Consider the following 14,759-nt stretch of genomic DNA (forward strand, 5'->3'; position numbering starts at 1 on the left):
ATACTGGAGTGAGTAGCTGTTTCCTCCTCCAGGGGATGTTCCCAACCCAGGTATTGAACCCAGGTCTCCTGCATTGCAGGCAGATTTTTTACAGTCTGAGCTACCAGGGAAGCCCCAGAATGCTAATAAAAACTATTAACCTTCAAGATAAACAGCCTTAACAGATGGTTTAGTGGAGCTAGAGATTTTCTCAGGAAATTAAAAATATTCAAAAGCATTAGAATGGAAATGCTACATTTGGGAGTGGAACTCTGAGCCAGTAGAGCAGCCATTAAAGTGGGTGCAGGAGGAAGTGCAGCAGCTCTTGTGTGTTGAGAGCTAAGGGCTCATGTCTCTGAGGGAACCAAATGTAGGTGTGCCCAGTTTTGGGAGTGGGAGAGCTGCTGCTTTATATTTAAAAAGGACAGATCAGAGGGCTTCTGCTTATGTTGCAGCCAAGCTGAAGGTCTTTTCTCTTGCTTAAGATTAAAATTCTAGGTCCTTTTTTTTTTTTTTTTTTTAAGGTCCTCTTGCCTAGTAAAAATCATTTGTGAATCAGCCCAACTCCTATATACTATACATTCTCTTAATTATTATACATAAACTGATTGAAATAGAAGTAGGGAAGCATATTTCTTTGTTTAGGACTCGGATATTTTATATGTCAACTTTTTAGTTAAAGTTAATTTTTTTCTCTTGTTGACTTAGTTTAAGTGAATTTGAAATAGAAATAGTTCACACTTTGGTCACTTTTATATCCTAATTCAACCAGCTAAAGTAACTTAGTAGACTCAAAGAAGAATTAGTATGGAAAGGAGTGTGAGAGATACAGAATATAGTGTGTGTGTTAGTTGCTTAGTTGTGGCCAACTCTTTGTGACCCTACGGACTATAGCTGATGAAGCTCCTCTGTTCATGGACTTCTCCAGGCAAGGGTACTAGAGTGGGTTGCCATTCTCTTGTCCAGAGGATCTTCCTGACCCAGGAATTGAAGCCGGGTCTCCTGCATTGCAGGTAGATTCTTTACCATCTGAGCCACCAGGGAAGCCCCTACAGGATATAAGGGGGAATAAAATAACTGACAACAGTTCTGTCTTGGTTATTGATAGTTTTCCTACTAAATATTTTTGTCTTCAGGGGCATGGTTTAAATCCCTGTAGATATTTTAGGAAAGAAGGGATTTATAAATTGAAGTGCTGTTGAAAGGAAAAGTGGATGACAGTGTCAATTTTGTTGTCTTTTGCTACTTCCTGTCAACACACGTACCAAAAATGGCTAATAATATTATTTCAAAAGTAAGATTGTGTTTGATGAAGCCTTTTTGATTTCCTTTTGAAACTCACAGTTCACATCTTGTCATATTTTAACTGGTCACGTCTTCTAAATCATGTATTCTGACCTTTTTTATATTTTTAATTATGTCATGAAACTGTGAAGTTGTTTACCTTTTGTAGTTCATTTTCTCTCAGATTTCAGTCACTCAGAACATACGTTCAGGTATTTTGCTCTGATTCCCATTTGTACTCTCATATAATTGATTTATTATTGTTATTTAAATCAAGTCAGTTGTTCACTTAAGTATACTTTTAAAAGGAGCAGTATTACTGTAATTGGAAACCAGCATTACTTGCCAGAATGGAGGATAGTCTCTTAAATAAATAAACTGAACCAATAATAATAAAAAGTATCAAATACTAGCCAGCTCCTGTGTATTTTTAACATGTGACTTGTTCTCTGTTAATGAAGGAAGTTAGAAAATGCTGGCATAGTCTTTTTTTTTTAATTTTAATATTAAAGACATAATATCAGAGACATAATTTCTTCTGTATTTAATCAAAAGATTAAAATTCTGACAGTATAATATGGTGTTATTCTATATGACATACCACCTTAAAGTATCTTATGTAATACTACTTGAGGAAATACTAGTTGTATATTTTCTTATCTGCTCTTCTATAAAAGGAGCTGACTCACATCACTGCCAACTTCTAAGGAAGTATGTGATTTTGTTATAGTTTCATAAAGTGGATCCCAACTCGGGGATTTAGACCTCTGACTTTTTCATTTGACTTTTCATCCTTTTGTCTTTCTCTTCTTCCCTGAGCTCTCACCCAGTGCAATAAATAATCACTTATTTAGTGTGTATATTAAAGGCTGCTTTGGGAGTAATTTGGTTTTGAATCATTCTGTAAAACTCAATTTGAATAGAAATTTTCAGGAAATTAAGAATGTTTTACTTTAACATGTTTCTCACATAAGATAGATGATTTTTTTGTTTGTTTAAAAAGTTGCACACTATTTTTTTTTAATCAGTTTGGTCTTGTGTTGTTATTTCCTTTTCAAAAGTAATCATGGATCTTCTATAGTAATTTGTCATGTAAATGTTAAGGAGCATCACTTTCTTTTAGAAATTTGATACTTTTTTTGGGCAGAGTGCATATTAAAATCTTTGTTTTGTTTGGCTTGTTAATTTTTCTGTTTAGTGACAAACTGATGAAAATTTTTATTTAAAAATGTCAAAAAAAGAATAATTGAAAATAATAATGTTAAAGAAATTCAGTAATTTGAATGGTAATATTAGATCACTTTCATTTATGCTTACTATTATCATTATTCCTACTTCTTTATTCCTATGACCAAAAACTCATACTGTTTTTTCCCATATCCTTGGTGTTTTCTTCCAGACATTGAAGTGCATCTTTCAGTACTATTAATGTTTTGAGATCTCTTTTAATTCACATCTTCTGCATTAAATTTCTACCTTTTCTGTTTCAAAACTATGTTTGCCTCTTCCTAACCAGGCTTTATTTCCCTACTTCTTTGATGTCTCTTAATTTCATTCCATTTTTGGGGGATATGTGTTTTTTTTTCCTTTTGAAAAATAATTTTCACAAATCTGTATGCTTTGCTTATTCATCAGTGAACTTTAAAGGCCAAGAAGTTTTTTTGTACCTTGTGATTTTTAGTCTTTGACTTTGTCTTCCTTGAGTAAGACCTGTTAAACTAAGTCATAAGCCTGTTAAGTATTAACAGCCTGAATTTTTAAGTTGAACAGAAAATTTACTTGAACTTTAATGAGAATCCAGGTTTAGAGTTGTGCCTGTGTTCTTTCTTTAGGCAGAAGTATTATCTCTTTAAATGTACCTCTTGACAGTTGAGACTTTCTTTTTTTACCAATCTAAATGTAAGGCCCTGTAAGCTGTGGTTAATACTTAAGTTTAAAGTAAATTATTCTCAGCCATAACTCCTGTGTCCTATATCATGGACATAACAGAATTTTGCCAACTCTGTAATTTAAGCTTGTACTTATTTGTAGCATGGTTAGATTCTTTGTCATAATTATTTTTTCCCAAGTATTAAAGGGAAATTCTGATACTATGTTTCCATTTCCTATTTTTCAGAAAATGCCCCTCAGATTCCAGTGGCTCCTCCACAGGTCTCTCCTAACACAGTGAAACGTGCTGGACCTCGATTGTTGTTGATTCCAGTGCAGCAGGGTTCTCCTACTCTTAGACCTGTCCCAAACACACAACTTCAGGGACATCGGATGGTCTTGCAGCCTGTTAGGAGTCCAAGTGGAATGAACCTATTCAGGCACCCTAATGGGCAGATTGTCCAGCTTCTCCCTTTGCATCAGCTTCGAGGATCTAATAACCAGCCCAACTTACAACCTGTCATGTTTCGGAACCCAGGTATAAAGTTACAGATATTTTTGATAAGTTTCTCTTTTCTTGAATCATTTGGTCATATGGTATATTTATATACCAGCATTGGTCTTATCAGTCTCTTGAAATCAATCACCTGTTAGGAAAAAAATACGTACTTTGAAAGTCTTTGATGTGGGCAATGGTGATTTAAAATGCTTTTTTTTTCCTCACCAGGGTCTGTGATGGGAATCCGTTTACCCACTCCTTCCAAACCATCAGAGACTCCACCTTCTTCGGCTTCGCCCTCTGCTTTCTCCGTTGTGAATCCTGTAATTCAGGCTGTTGGGTCTTCTCCAGCAATGAATGTTATCACTCAGGCACCATCATTGCTTTCTTCTGGACCTAATTTTGTGTCTCAGTCTGGTACATTGACTCTGAGGATTTCCCCTCCTGAACCACACAGTTTCACAAGTAAAACAGCCTCTGAAACCAAAATAACTTATAGTTCAGGAGGGCAGCCTGTTGGTACAGCCAGTCTTATTCCTCTCCAGTCTGGTAGTTTTGCCTTGTTGCAGCTCCCAGGACAAAAGCCTGTTCCCAGCTCCATTCTTCAACATGTTGCTTCACTTCAGATGAAAAGAGAATCTCAGAATGCAGACCAGAAAGATGAAACAAGCTTTTTAAAAAGAGAACAAGAAACCAAGAAGGTTCTGCAGTCAGGAGAAGCTGTAGAGCCTGAGACTAATATAATAAAACAAAACTCAGGAGCTGCTGTCTCAGAAGAAACTCTGAATGATTCCTTGGAAGATAGGGGTGATCATTTAGATGAAGAATCCCTTATAGAAGAAGGGCCTACAGCTGTTAAACCTTCTGAGCATGTCTGTAGCACTGGCTCACACGCAGGTGAAGACTATAAAGATGTTGAGGAAGAATATGGGATTAGGAACCATAACAGTTCCAAAGAAAAACTGACTGTTCTAGAAGTTAAGACCATTTCTGGAAGAGCCAGTAACATGACAGTCCAAAGTGTGAATAATGTGCAGCTTAAAAAACTTGGTGATGTGAAAGTGGAACAGCAGAAAGGCTTAGACAATCCAGAGGAAAAATCAAATGAATTTCCAGTTATCTCTAAAGAAGAAAGCAAAGTTGAATTTTCAGGCAGTAGAGTTGCGGAGCAGCAATCTAATCCAAAGCCAGAGGCCAAGGAGAAGGAATGTGGAGAGTCTCTGGAGAAGGACAGCATTAAGGAGAGGTGGAGAAAACACTTAAAGGGCCCTTTGGCCCAGAAATATGTTAGAACTTCACAAGAAGGCAAGAATGAGACAAATGAGCAATTAATTAAAGAAACAAAAACTTGTAAGGAAAATTCAGATGTGTTTCAACAAGAACACAGTATCTCTGATTTACTTGGAAAAAGTGGAACTACTGAGAATGCCAGAATTTTAAAAACTGAATGTGATTCTTGGAGTAGGATTTCTAGTCCTACAACCTTCTCCATTGTCCCTAGGAGAGCTGCCAAAGGGAGCAAAGGGGACGGACATTTTCAAGGTCACTTACTGCTCTCAGGAGAACAGATAAAACCAAAGCAAGAGAAGACGGGTGGCAGAAGCAGTACTGACTTCACTGTTTTGGAGTTGGAAGAGGAAGACGAAGAAGATGAGAATGAGAAAACTGATGATTCTATTGATGAGATTGTGGATGTTGTTTCTGACTACCAGAGTGAGGAGGTTGATGATGTAGAAAAGGTGGTGAGCCCATTTTTGTTGTGACTGAAACCTCAAGAATTTAAATGATTCATTAGAGACAATAGCTTTTCCAGAAGATAACTTAAGACCTAATACATTCAATTGGATGCCTAGGTTTAAATCATGATTAAATGACTTTGTAGTTTTTAGGCTGTGTCAGTCAGGTAACATTTATTGAGCTTATATTGTGTTTTGAGACTTCTCTGATATTATACAGGAAGGCTGGTTTAAGCCTTGGGGGAATAGATGCTTTGAGAGTCCCTATCAAATTAGGTTTTTTGTTTTGTTTATTTTTTAAAAAAATCCTAAAATCACTACTCCCATTTGATCTCAGTTTTTTTCACATTTTTTATGCAAAGTTATTGTAGCTTATCTGGTAGATATATATAAGAAGCAGGGAATGGGTGGCCTTAGAACTGGAAGATAATTTGTCAGCATTTGTAGAGATGTTTTTTGTTTTGGAGAGAAATGAAAAACATCATTTAGTATTTTATTATCACCCCGCCTAAAGTTGCTTTCTAACCATCTCCTAAAATTAAATAATTAGTGTCTAAAATTTGTATTCTAACCTCTGGTCATCTTCCTTTGTAATTTGACCTTTATAATTTATTTTTATTTTTTAATTTTGCCGAAGCCATTTTCATAGACTTCTGTGTAGAGTTGTGTTTGCTGAGCTAAGTAATTGAGCATCAGTATGATATAGGGCAGGAATTGGGCAAACTTTTTTGTAAAGGGCTAGTTTGTAGATATTATAGACTTTGCAGGCTAGATGACTTGCTTTTGCAGCTACTCAGTTGCTGCTATAGAGGGAAAGCAGCCATAAACAGTAGTAAGTGAATGAGTGTGGCTGTGTTCCAGTAAAAACCTCAGTTACAGAAACAAATGGGGGGCTGTGGTGTGCTGTCCCCTTCCCCTGATGTAAAACATAAGGAGGTTATAGTCATCTGCCTGTGGGGTATCTTGAAATCGAAATTGAGATAATACGGCCCTTTGCAATGATTGTCTTGCATGGCAGTTTTAGAATTTCACTCCTTTTGAGATTCATTTGTTCTCTGTGTTACCTGGTCCTCCTCCGTTAATGCCTAACTGTCTTAGGCAAATAAAATATAGCAAAAAGGTTTATATTTTAAAATTCTAAAATGTCTACGTTTTGAAATGTTTCTATGTCATTATTTCTGAACCTCACTGTCTCATTTGTAAATGAGATGGATAATTCTATATGCATTTGCCTTGCATTCTATCTATAACCTTATCCTTTTTGAGGACTTACATCTGTAGGTAGTTTAGGAGTTAGATTGCCAATCTTGTTGCACTTTTTGCAGTCTCATTATAAGTCAGCCTAGGTAAGCATCAGACCAAAAACAGTCCAGCTTTATTTTAATTAAATTTTTTTCTATTATGGTTTATTACAGGATATTGAATATAGTTCCATGTGCCATACAGTAGGATTTTGTTGTTTATCCATTCTATATATAATAGTTTGCATCCAGTCCATCCTTTACTCAATACTTCTCCCCCTTGGCAACCACAAGTCAAAAACAGTCCTGCTTTAAAATCAGTGAAAACAAACAAACAAACAAATCAGTGAAAACTATTGCTATCAGTAGAACTGACTTAATGGAACCTTTAGAGTGTCTTAGTCATACAGAGTGGCATTGCTTGAACTTCAAATGGGAAATCTGACAGGTACACTGGCCATTTTAAAGTAAGGGCATTCAAATTTAAATTCTACATTGTATTTATGTATATGTTTGACACCTATGATAGCTTTATGCCTGTTAAGCATTGTATTGGAATAGTGTAAGGAAAGTTGTGAATAACCTTTTTAATTTAAATCTTCCCCAATTAAGTTAATTGGATATTATTTACAAAGCCTCCAATTAAAGCCATGTAATTACATATTCTTCAGTTTAAATATTATAAAGCATCTGTCTACATTAGTATTCAAACTTTTGGGCTTCTGTTGGTTTAGATTCCCAAAGTTAATTTTAATATGCATTGATTAATACACAATATTTAGATGATGATTAAATTGGGGATCATAAATGATGACTTGAAAAAAAAAATGATGACTTGAGTCATTTATGTCTGTTAGCCATAGGGAGCCTCTAATTTGGGAGTAAGTAGTTTTTCTGGTGAGATTAAAATAGAGCTAGTAAAGTGATAGGGATGCTTCATTTTGAGTGTGCTTCTTTGGTACAGTACAGTTACAGATGACATATTCTCTGTTTAGTTTCTGGCATAATAAACACTATTTTTAAAGGTGGACTTAGAAATTCTATCTGCATAGCCCATAATCCATATAGTTTATATGCATACTAAGTTACTTCAGTTGTGTCTGATTCTTAGTGACCCTATGGACCATAGCCCACCAGGCTTCTCTGTCCGTGGGATTTTCCAGGCAAGAACACTAGAGTGGGTTGCTGTCCCCTCCTCCAGGGGATCTTCCCGACCCAGGGATCGAACCCATATCTCTTAAATCCCCTGCATTGGCAGATGAGCTCTTTTGCCACTAGTGCTACCTGAGAAGTCCCTCTTATAGTCCTCTGTTGTGAGTTTCTTTGGTAGGTGCTCAATAAATGCTTACTGATTGACTCATCTTTTGGTATAATAAGCAGTACAGCAAGCCTGGGCTTCTTTTGGTATCTGAAATTCTTCAAAAGCTCTCATTCTGTGGGATTGAGATTCTTAGAAGATTGGGCTATATTCTGTTTGCATATCTGCCTTGAATGTGTTTTTGTGGGTGTTTAATATGGGGTTAACCATGAAGCACTGTTACACTAGAACTTGAGTTTTTCTGCTTTCTACCTTCTCCCTCACCACGTTTTATTTGATTGCTATTTAATCTTTAGATTTATGCAGCTTTAATATATCTGTACTTGAATTTGTCCACTTGCAGTAATATTGAAGCATCAGCACAGCCCTTTGGAGACTCTGTCTCTTTAGTCTAATCTTTGTTGGGTTGTCAAAAAAGTTTGTTCAGGTTTTTCTATACCATCTTGCGGAGAAACCTGAACGAACTTTTTGGCCAACTCAGTGTGATTTATAATGTAGTTCTTGGTTGTTAGCCCTAACCATATGCTGTCTTTATGACTTAATTCCATTTTAAGATTAACAGATTTAGGGTTATTAGTACTCATGGTTTAAGATCAATGTTTGGCACTGGTTGGCTTTATAAGGGAAACATTCAGTTGAAAAATTTAGGTGTGCTTGCTTCCCAATGCTTTATTTACTGTTGGACTGGTGTATTTCAGAATAACTGTATAGAATACATTGAGGATGATGAAGAACAAGTGGACATTGAGACTGTAGAAGAGCTCCCTGAGGAAATTAAAATCGCCCACATGAAGAGCACAGCTGTCCATACAGAGATTTTGAAACAGCCGTAAGTCTTATTTTTCTTTGGATTGTTATTTCTTGTATTGTGACCATAAGCAAAACTGAATGTTCTAGTCAAGAGTTCTGGGTAATTGACATACTTCCTTTATTTCTCTAGCTTTTTATCTTATTAGTAGATGAGGAAAGGAGCTGAAATTCAGAGGTAATTAACTTCCTTGTTATTGCTAGGAAACAGTATATAAATGTGAATAACATGCTTTCCGAGCCTGATACATTGGCATTAAAATACTAGTTTTGCTAGTTTGTAGCTATTTAACCTTGGGCAAGTGTGTAATCTTTCTGACTCTTAGATTCTTTACCTGTGAAATGAGGAAAATGCCCTTTTTTAAGGCATTAAATCATATAATATATGAAATAACTAGCATAACTGACACAGTGGATTACTCAATAAAGTTCTTTATCTTTTAAGAATACAGTTGTAAATTCTAAATGTGGTTACTTTGCTAGTTGAACGGGTGAGGTACAGTTAGAAAAATTTTTCTGCCTGTTCAGCTGATGAGATGAAAACACAGAATGATAAGATGACTTAGGAAAAAAATGTTATGCGTTAGTAAACCTTATATTGATTAGGAATTGGGGTATGAGAGAAAGAAGGTAAGAGTTATTTTGTGCCAGACATTGTGCTTTTCAAGTTATTATATCATCAGCTACCTAAAGTAGCAATGAGTTGAGAAAGAGTAATTCTTCACTCCTAGTGAGAAAGTCTAAGGTAGGGATATGGTGGTATTTTTCTTCACTCCAGGGCTATTTGGAAGGTCCTTCAATTACCTGGACTCCCAGTTAGTGCTAGTGGTAAAGAACCTTCCTGCCAATGCAAGCGACACAGGTTCAGTCCCTTGGGTGGAAAGATCCCCTGGAGTAAGAAATTGCACCCCACTCTAGTATTCTTGCCTGGAGAAAACCATGGCTAGAGGAGCCTGGCAGGCCACAGCCCGTGGGGTTGCAAAGAGCTGAACATGACTGAGCACATACAAAACACCTCAGTTGCCTGTTGGTTATGATTGAAAGAATTTAAATCTCTTAAAAACTTAATTAGACTTAAATTCAGTAATATTGCAGGATGTAAGTTCAGTATACTGAAATTGAGTTCTAAAACAATAGCAATAAACAAAAAAAAATTAAAAATACAAAAAAGCTGTTTGGGATTTTTGATAGAATCAATAATATTTTATAAAAGTCTTACACAACTTTTTGATAGAAATTGTGTAAGACTTTTATAAAATGTTATTGAAAGACATTGAAAAAATGAAAAACAAACAAACATTGATGAAGATTTCAATAAACAGATTCCATCTTTATGGACTGGAATAGTAAAGGGCCAGGAATAATTAACAGTTAAAGAGCACAAACTGTAAAGGAACAGATTGTTAAAAATTTCTGTCAGTAAAAAGGTGATTTCAGACTGTAAGGAAAATATTTGCAATATGTGTTAGAGGATTAGTATCAAGGATATAAAATAATTCTTACAAGTCAATAAGAAAACGGTGATCCACGGGCTTCCCTGCTGGTAAAAATCTGCCTGCCAATGCCGGCAACATGGGTTTGGTTCCTAATCCAGGAAGATCCCTCATGCCTTGGAGCAACTAAGTCCATGGGTCACTGCTATCAAGCCTGTGCTCTAGAGTGCAGGAGTTACAACTGCTGAGCCCATGTACTGCAAGTATTGGAGCCCGTGCTCTAGAGCCTGTGTTCCACAAGAGAAGCCACTGCAGTGAGAAGCCTGCAAACTACACAACTAGAGTAGCCCCTGCTCACTGCAACTAGAGAAAAGCCTATGCAGCAATGAAGACGCAGCACAGCCAAAAAGAAATAAATAAGATTAAGTAAATTTTAAAGAAAAAGGAAAGAAAAGTATGATCCAATAGAAAGGTAAGTAATGGATATTGTGGGCAGTTCACAGAAGAGGAAACCTGGACTGCCAATAAACATACACAAATTTGTTCCCCCCTCACAAGTAATTAAGGGAAATAAAGATTAAACCATAATGACGTTACAAATTTGTACCCAGAAGTTTGGCATAAATTGAGATTTCTGAAATAATATTGTCTAGTTGTGGAACAATGGGAACATACTACAGGTGGGGTGGGGGTATGAGTTATTATTACCTCTTTGGGGAGCAGTGCGATGTGACTACAGTTGAAGATGTGCATGCATTTCTTCTATCCATCAGTTCCACTCCTAGATATAGATTCTGGAAGGGTTCACGCACATGTATAAGGGGTCATGTGTGGGGTTGTCCATTCCAGCATTTGCCATTGTGAAAATTTGGATGCAATGTAAATAATTACTAACATACTAAAAAAATAAAATTTAGAGAAGTTATACTTTGGAATACTATATAGCAGTTAAAATGATCAAACTACAAGTATTAACATATCTCATATGTAATGTTGAATGAAACAAATCAGTTGAAGAAAGATACACATTACATATGTTTAAAATGCTACACAATATTTTCTTTTTCAAGATGAATCAGTTACATTCCTAGTAGAACTATATGAGAAGGAAGGAAGGCGGGTATTTTATTTCTTAGGCTGAATGACAGATACCTGGATGTTGATTATGTATTTTGTTTGTACAGTTTTACATGTTTGAAATATTTCACAATTGAAAAATGTAATTTGAAGTTTTAAGGTTTTTTTGGGAGAATTTGAGAAAAAAGGATATTGTTGAATAAATCATACTGTCACAAATGGGACTATGGGAAAATAAGCCAGTCACAGTTTAGACAATTAGGGGTGGTTTGAAATAGGTCTTAGATTATTGAATTTTGATAAGTCTTTGGAAAATACTGTCTTTATTTAGGTGCTGTACGCCTGTCTCTGCAGATGAAAAAGCTACTGAAAGGAGTCGAAAGGTATTTACAGAATATTTAATGATAATTGCTCATTTAATAAAATTGATAACATTTGTCCTTACAGGTAAAACATTAGTTACATTAATTATGACTTTTTTCAGGGCTGCTTTTACCAATGAGTTAATATAATCAGCTACCCCCCCTTAATGAAATTACACTACTACTGTTTTTTTTTTTCCTAATTCTACCCGCCCACCCCACCTAGTTGATAGAATAATTTAGAGGAATTAAAATGGGCATGGAATTTGTGAAACTTGTTTTGTTTATTTGAAAACTAATTGTATAATGTGATGATGTGATGTGAAATAGGCTAGCATTCTTTCTTATCTAGACTCCTGATTTTTCCAGTGACCTAAAAAATTACTTGTTATCTGAAATAATGGCTGGCAATTCAGGGAGCAATGAGATTATAAATTTTCTTTGATTTTCTTAATATATTGTGTAGGATATCATGGTACCATGATTAAGCAAGATTTTCTCTATCCTTACTTAACACTGTGGAGGAATTAATTTCAATTTTGAAAAATATATAAGTACAAATTACAGATTGGGAGATAAAAGAGGGCAGAAGAAATGAAAGGATATAAGTACGGATACCCTCGTTTTACAGAGACACTGTCTATTGTGGATGAAATGAGAAATGGAAATAGAATTATATCTCCAAAGGGATCAATAGAAGAACTAAGTGATTTATCTGTATTAGGAAGATGGGATGGTGAGATACAAGAGAGTGGTGAACTGAATTCTTTTCTGCATCAGATCAGATCAGATCAGATCAGTCGCTCAGTCGTGTCCGACTCTTTGCGACCCCATGAATCGCAGCATGCCAGGCCTCCCTGTCCATCACCAACTCCCGGAGTTCACTCAAACTCAAGTCCATCGAGTCGGTGATGCCATCCAGCCATCTCATCCTCTGTCGTCCCCTTCTCTTCCTGCCCCCAATCCTCCCAGCATCAGAGTCTTTTCCAATGAGTCAACTCTTTGCATGAGGTGGCCAAAGTACTGGTGTTTCAGCTTTAGCATCATTCCTTCCAAAGAACACCCAGGACTGATCTTTAGAATGGACTGGTTGGATCTCCTTGCAGTCCAAGGGACTCTAGGGACTCTTTTCTGCATAGCAGGAAGTAAATAGTTAAAAATACTGTTTTTAACTTAGGATATAGACTTAAGAAGCAGAAAAAGCAACTCAAAGAATAAAAGGGGTTGTTTCTAAGGATCCAGGTATACGTGCAAGGCACAGTTGCTTTTCATTATAAGCTCTTTACATTTTTGTATTTTAAACCCGGTATGCATCTACTACTTCTTTAAATGATTTAAAAATAGAATTAGAATAAATAAGAGAGAAAGGAAGCCTAAGGCATCCTGAGAGTTAAGGAAGACTTTCCTGAAAAATGCAAAGGTTTGCATTTAATTGTGAAGTCATAAAGGAGGGTGGAAAGGGATAGGTGCAGGCAACAACCTGTGTAATGACAGGGAGGTGTGGGATTATAGAGTGCTTAGGAAATTTACAGCACTTTGGAATGGTTGGAGACAACAGTGATTTAGGAAGAGTGGCAGTTGACCCTTTCCCAAATTGTAAAGGGTCTTTACAGTATTTAAGAAAACATTTTAAACTTGTTTTCCACTAGTCAAGTTTTTCATGTAATTTGTGTCATAAAAACAACTCTCAATAATAAATTATACACATAAGCTTTTTTAGAGTCCCTCTCTCAATCCCTCATTTGAAAACTGCTGATATTTGAGCTGAGAAGTGATATCACATTAGCATGTTTTAGAATTTACACTGTTGATTTGGAGAAAAGATAGACTGGTAGTAAGAGGACCAACTGAGAGGCTATTAAGATACTCTAGGCAGAAGATGGTTGGTGTCTGATATAGAACAGTGCCATTGGTGTGGTGGAAAGCGAGTAGATGTGAAAGATACTTAGGAGGCAATCTTTTGTTTGGATAGGCTGCACAAGTTCCTCTAAAGCTAAAACCTGATTATTGGAGTGAAAAACTACAGAAAGAAGCAGAAGCTTTTGCATATTATCGCCGGACACACACTGCCAATGAGCGCCGCCGCCGTGGTGAAATGAGAGATCTCTTTGAGAAGTTGAAGATCACATTGGGGTTACTTCATTCTTCGAAGGTTTCCAAAAGTCTCATTCTTACTAGGGTAAGTGTGTAAATGACAGACGAATAAGAGCTTGACTAAAAGAATCTTCTTTAGATACATAAAAGGAAAAGGAAGAAAATTGAAATAGAACTTGTGTTTATCATTTGAATGTGGACTAGTGAGTGTCCAATAATTCCCTTTGGAAGAAAATTCTTATGTTCAATCAGAGTTGCTTTTCATTGAAAGTCAGATTCTGAACCAGCAGAGTTAATTATTCATTTTTAAAATAAAGTTAGAAACTGATAAACTCTATTTACAACAATTTGTGTAAACTTGTTTTCCATAGCACTTAGAAAAGTTTGTTATGGTGAAAGACACAAGACAACTACTATTTTGACATACTTCTAAATGGTTGACAGTCACTTTAAAGGAAACTATAGTATTCAAGCTAGCAGAAGTTTTAATTTTGCATGTAGAATAATAGCTAAGGTAATTTTGTTTCAGTTGCTTATAATTAAAGGTTGGAAGTGTATAAGGCAAGCATTTTATCCCTCTAGAACAAGGTGGTTTCAACCAGATTTTGCTTAGAGTAGGAGTTGATTTTAAAGCTGATTATTAAAATCTAAGCAGAGTAAAATGTTTTGTATCTCCTTGCAGTAGTGAAAATACCACTCAGTGGTGCTCTTTGTAAATAATCACTTTCCCTAGAAGTAGAAGCCAGAAAAGCCTCCTTTTTGGAATTGACTTTTTTTTTTCCACTTGTATAATTTATTATTTAAATTTTTATTAGAGTATAGTTGATTTACAATGTTGTGTTAGTACGTTAGTTAGCTGGTTAGTGAACCAGTTATACATATACATTGTTGTTGTTTAGTCCCTAAGTTGTTTCTGACTCTTTGCAACCCCATGGACTATAGCTCGCCAGGCTCCTCTGTCCGTGGGATTTCCCAGGCAAGAATACTGGAGTTGGTTGCCATCTCCTTCTCAAGGGGAACTTCCCGACCCACAGATCCAACCTGTGTCTCCTGCATTGGC

At 36.0% G+C, this 14,759-nt stretch overlaps 1 protein-coding gene across 19 annotated transcripts in view; it reads left to right on the forward strand.

Annotated features, from left to right (window-relative positions):
* The window catches only part of MGA (MAX dimerization protein MGA), a 148,964-nt gene that overhangs the window by 125,116 nt on the left and 9,089 nt on the right, over positions 1-14,759 (forward strand). For 14 of the 19 annotated variants that reach the window (XM_070797306.1, XM_070797305.1, XM_070797304.1 and 11 more), the window contains 5 exons: positions 3,380-3,670; positions 3,860-5,370; positions 8,625-8,755; positions 11,575-11,626; positions 13,578-13,784. In XM_070797306.1, the coding sequence (XP_070653407.1) occupies positions 3,380-3,670; positions 3,860-5,370; positions 8,625-8,755; positions 11,575-11,626; positions 13,578-13,784 (2,192 nt within the window). Of the gene's footprint in view, positions 1-3,379; positions 3,671-3,859; positions 5,371-8,624; positions 8,756-11,574; positions 11,627-13,577; positions 13,785-14,759 lie in introns of those variants that run through there. The other 5 variants (XM_070797315.1, XM_070797316.1, XM_070797317.1 and 2 more) reach the window with 2 other exon arrangements.

This window comes from Bos indicus, chromosome 10 (genome assembly GCF_029378745.1).
Source record: "Bos indicus isolate NIAB-ARS_2022 breed Sahiwal x Tharparkar chromosome 10, NIAB-ARS_B.indTharparkar_mat_pri_1.0, whole genome shotgun sequence".
NCBI classification, from domain to species: Eukaryota; Metazoa; Chordata; class Mammalia; order Artiodactyla; family Bovidae; genus Bos; species Bos indicus.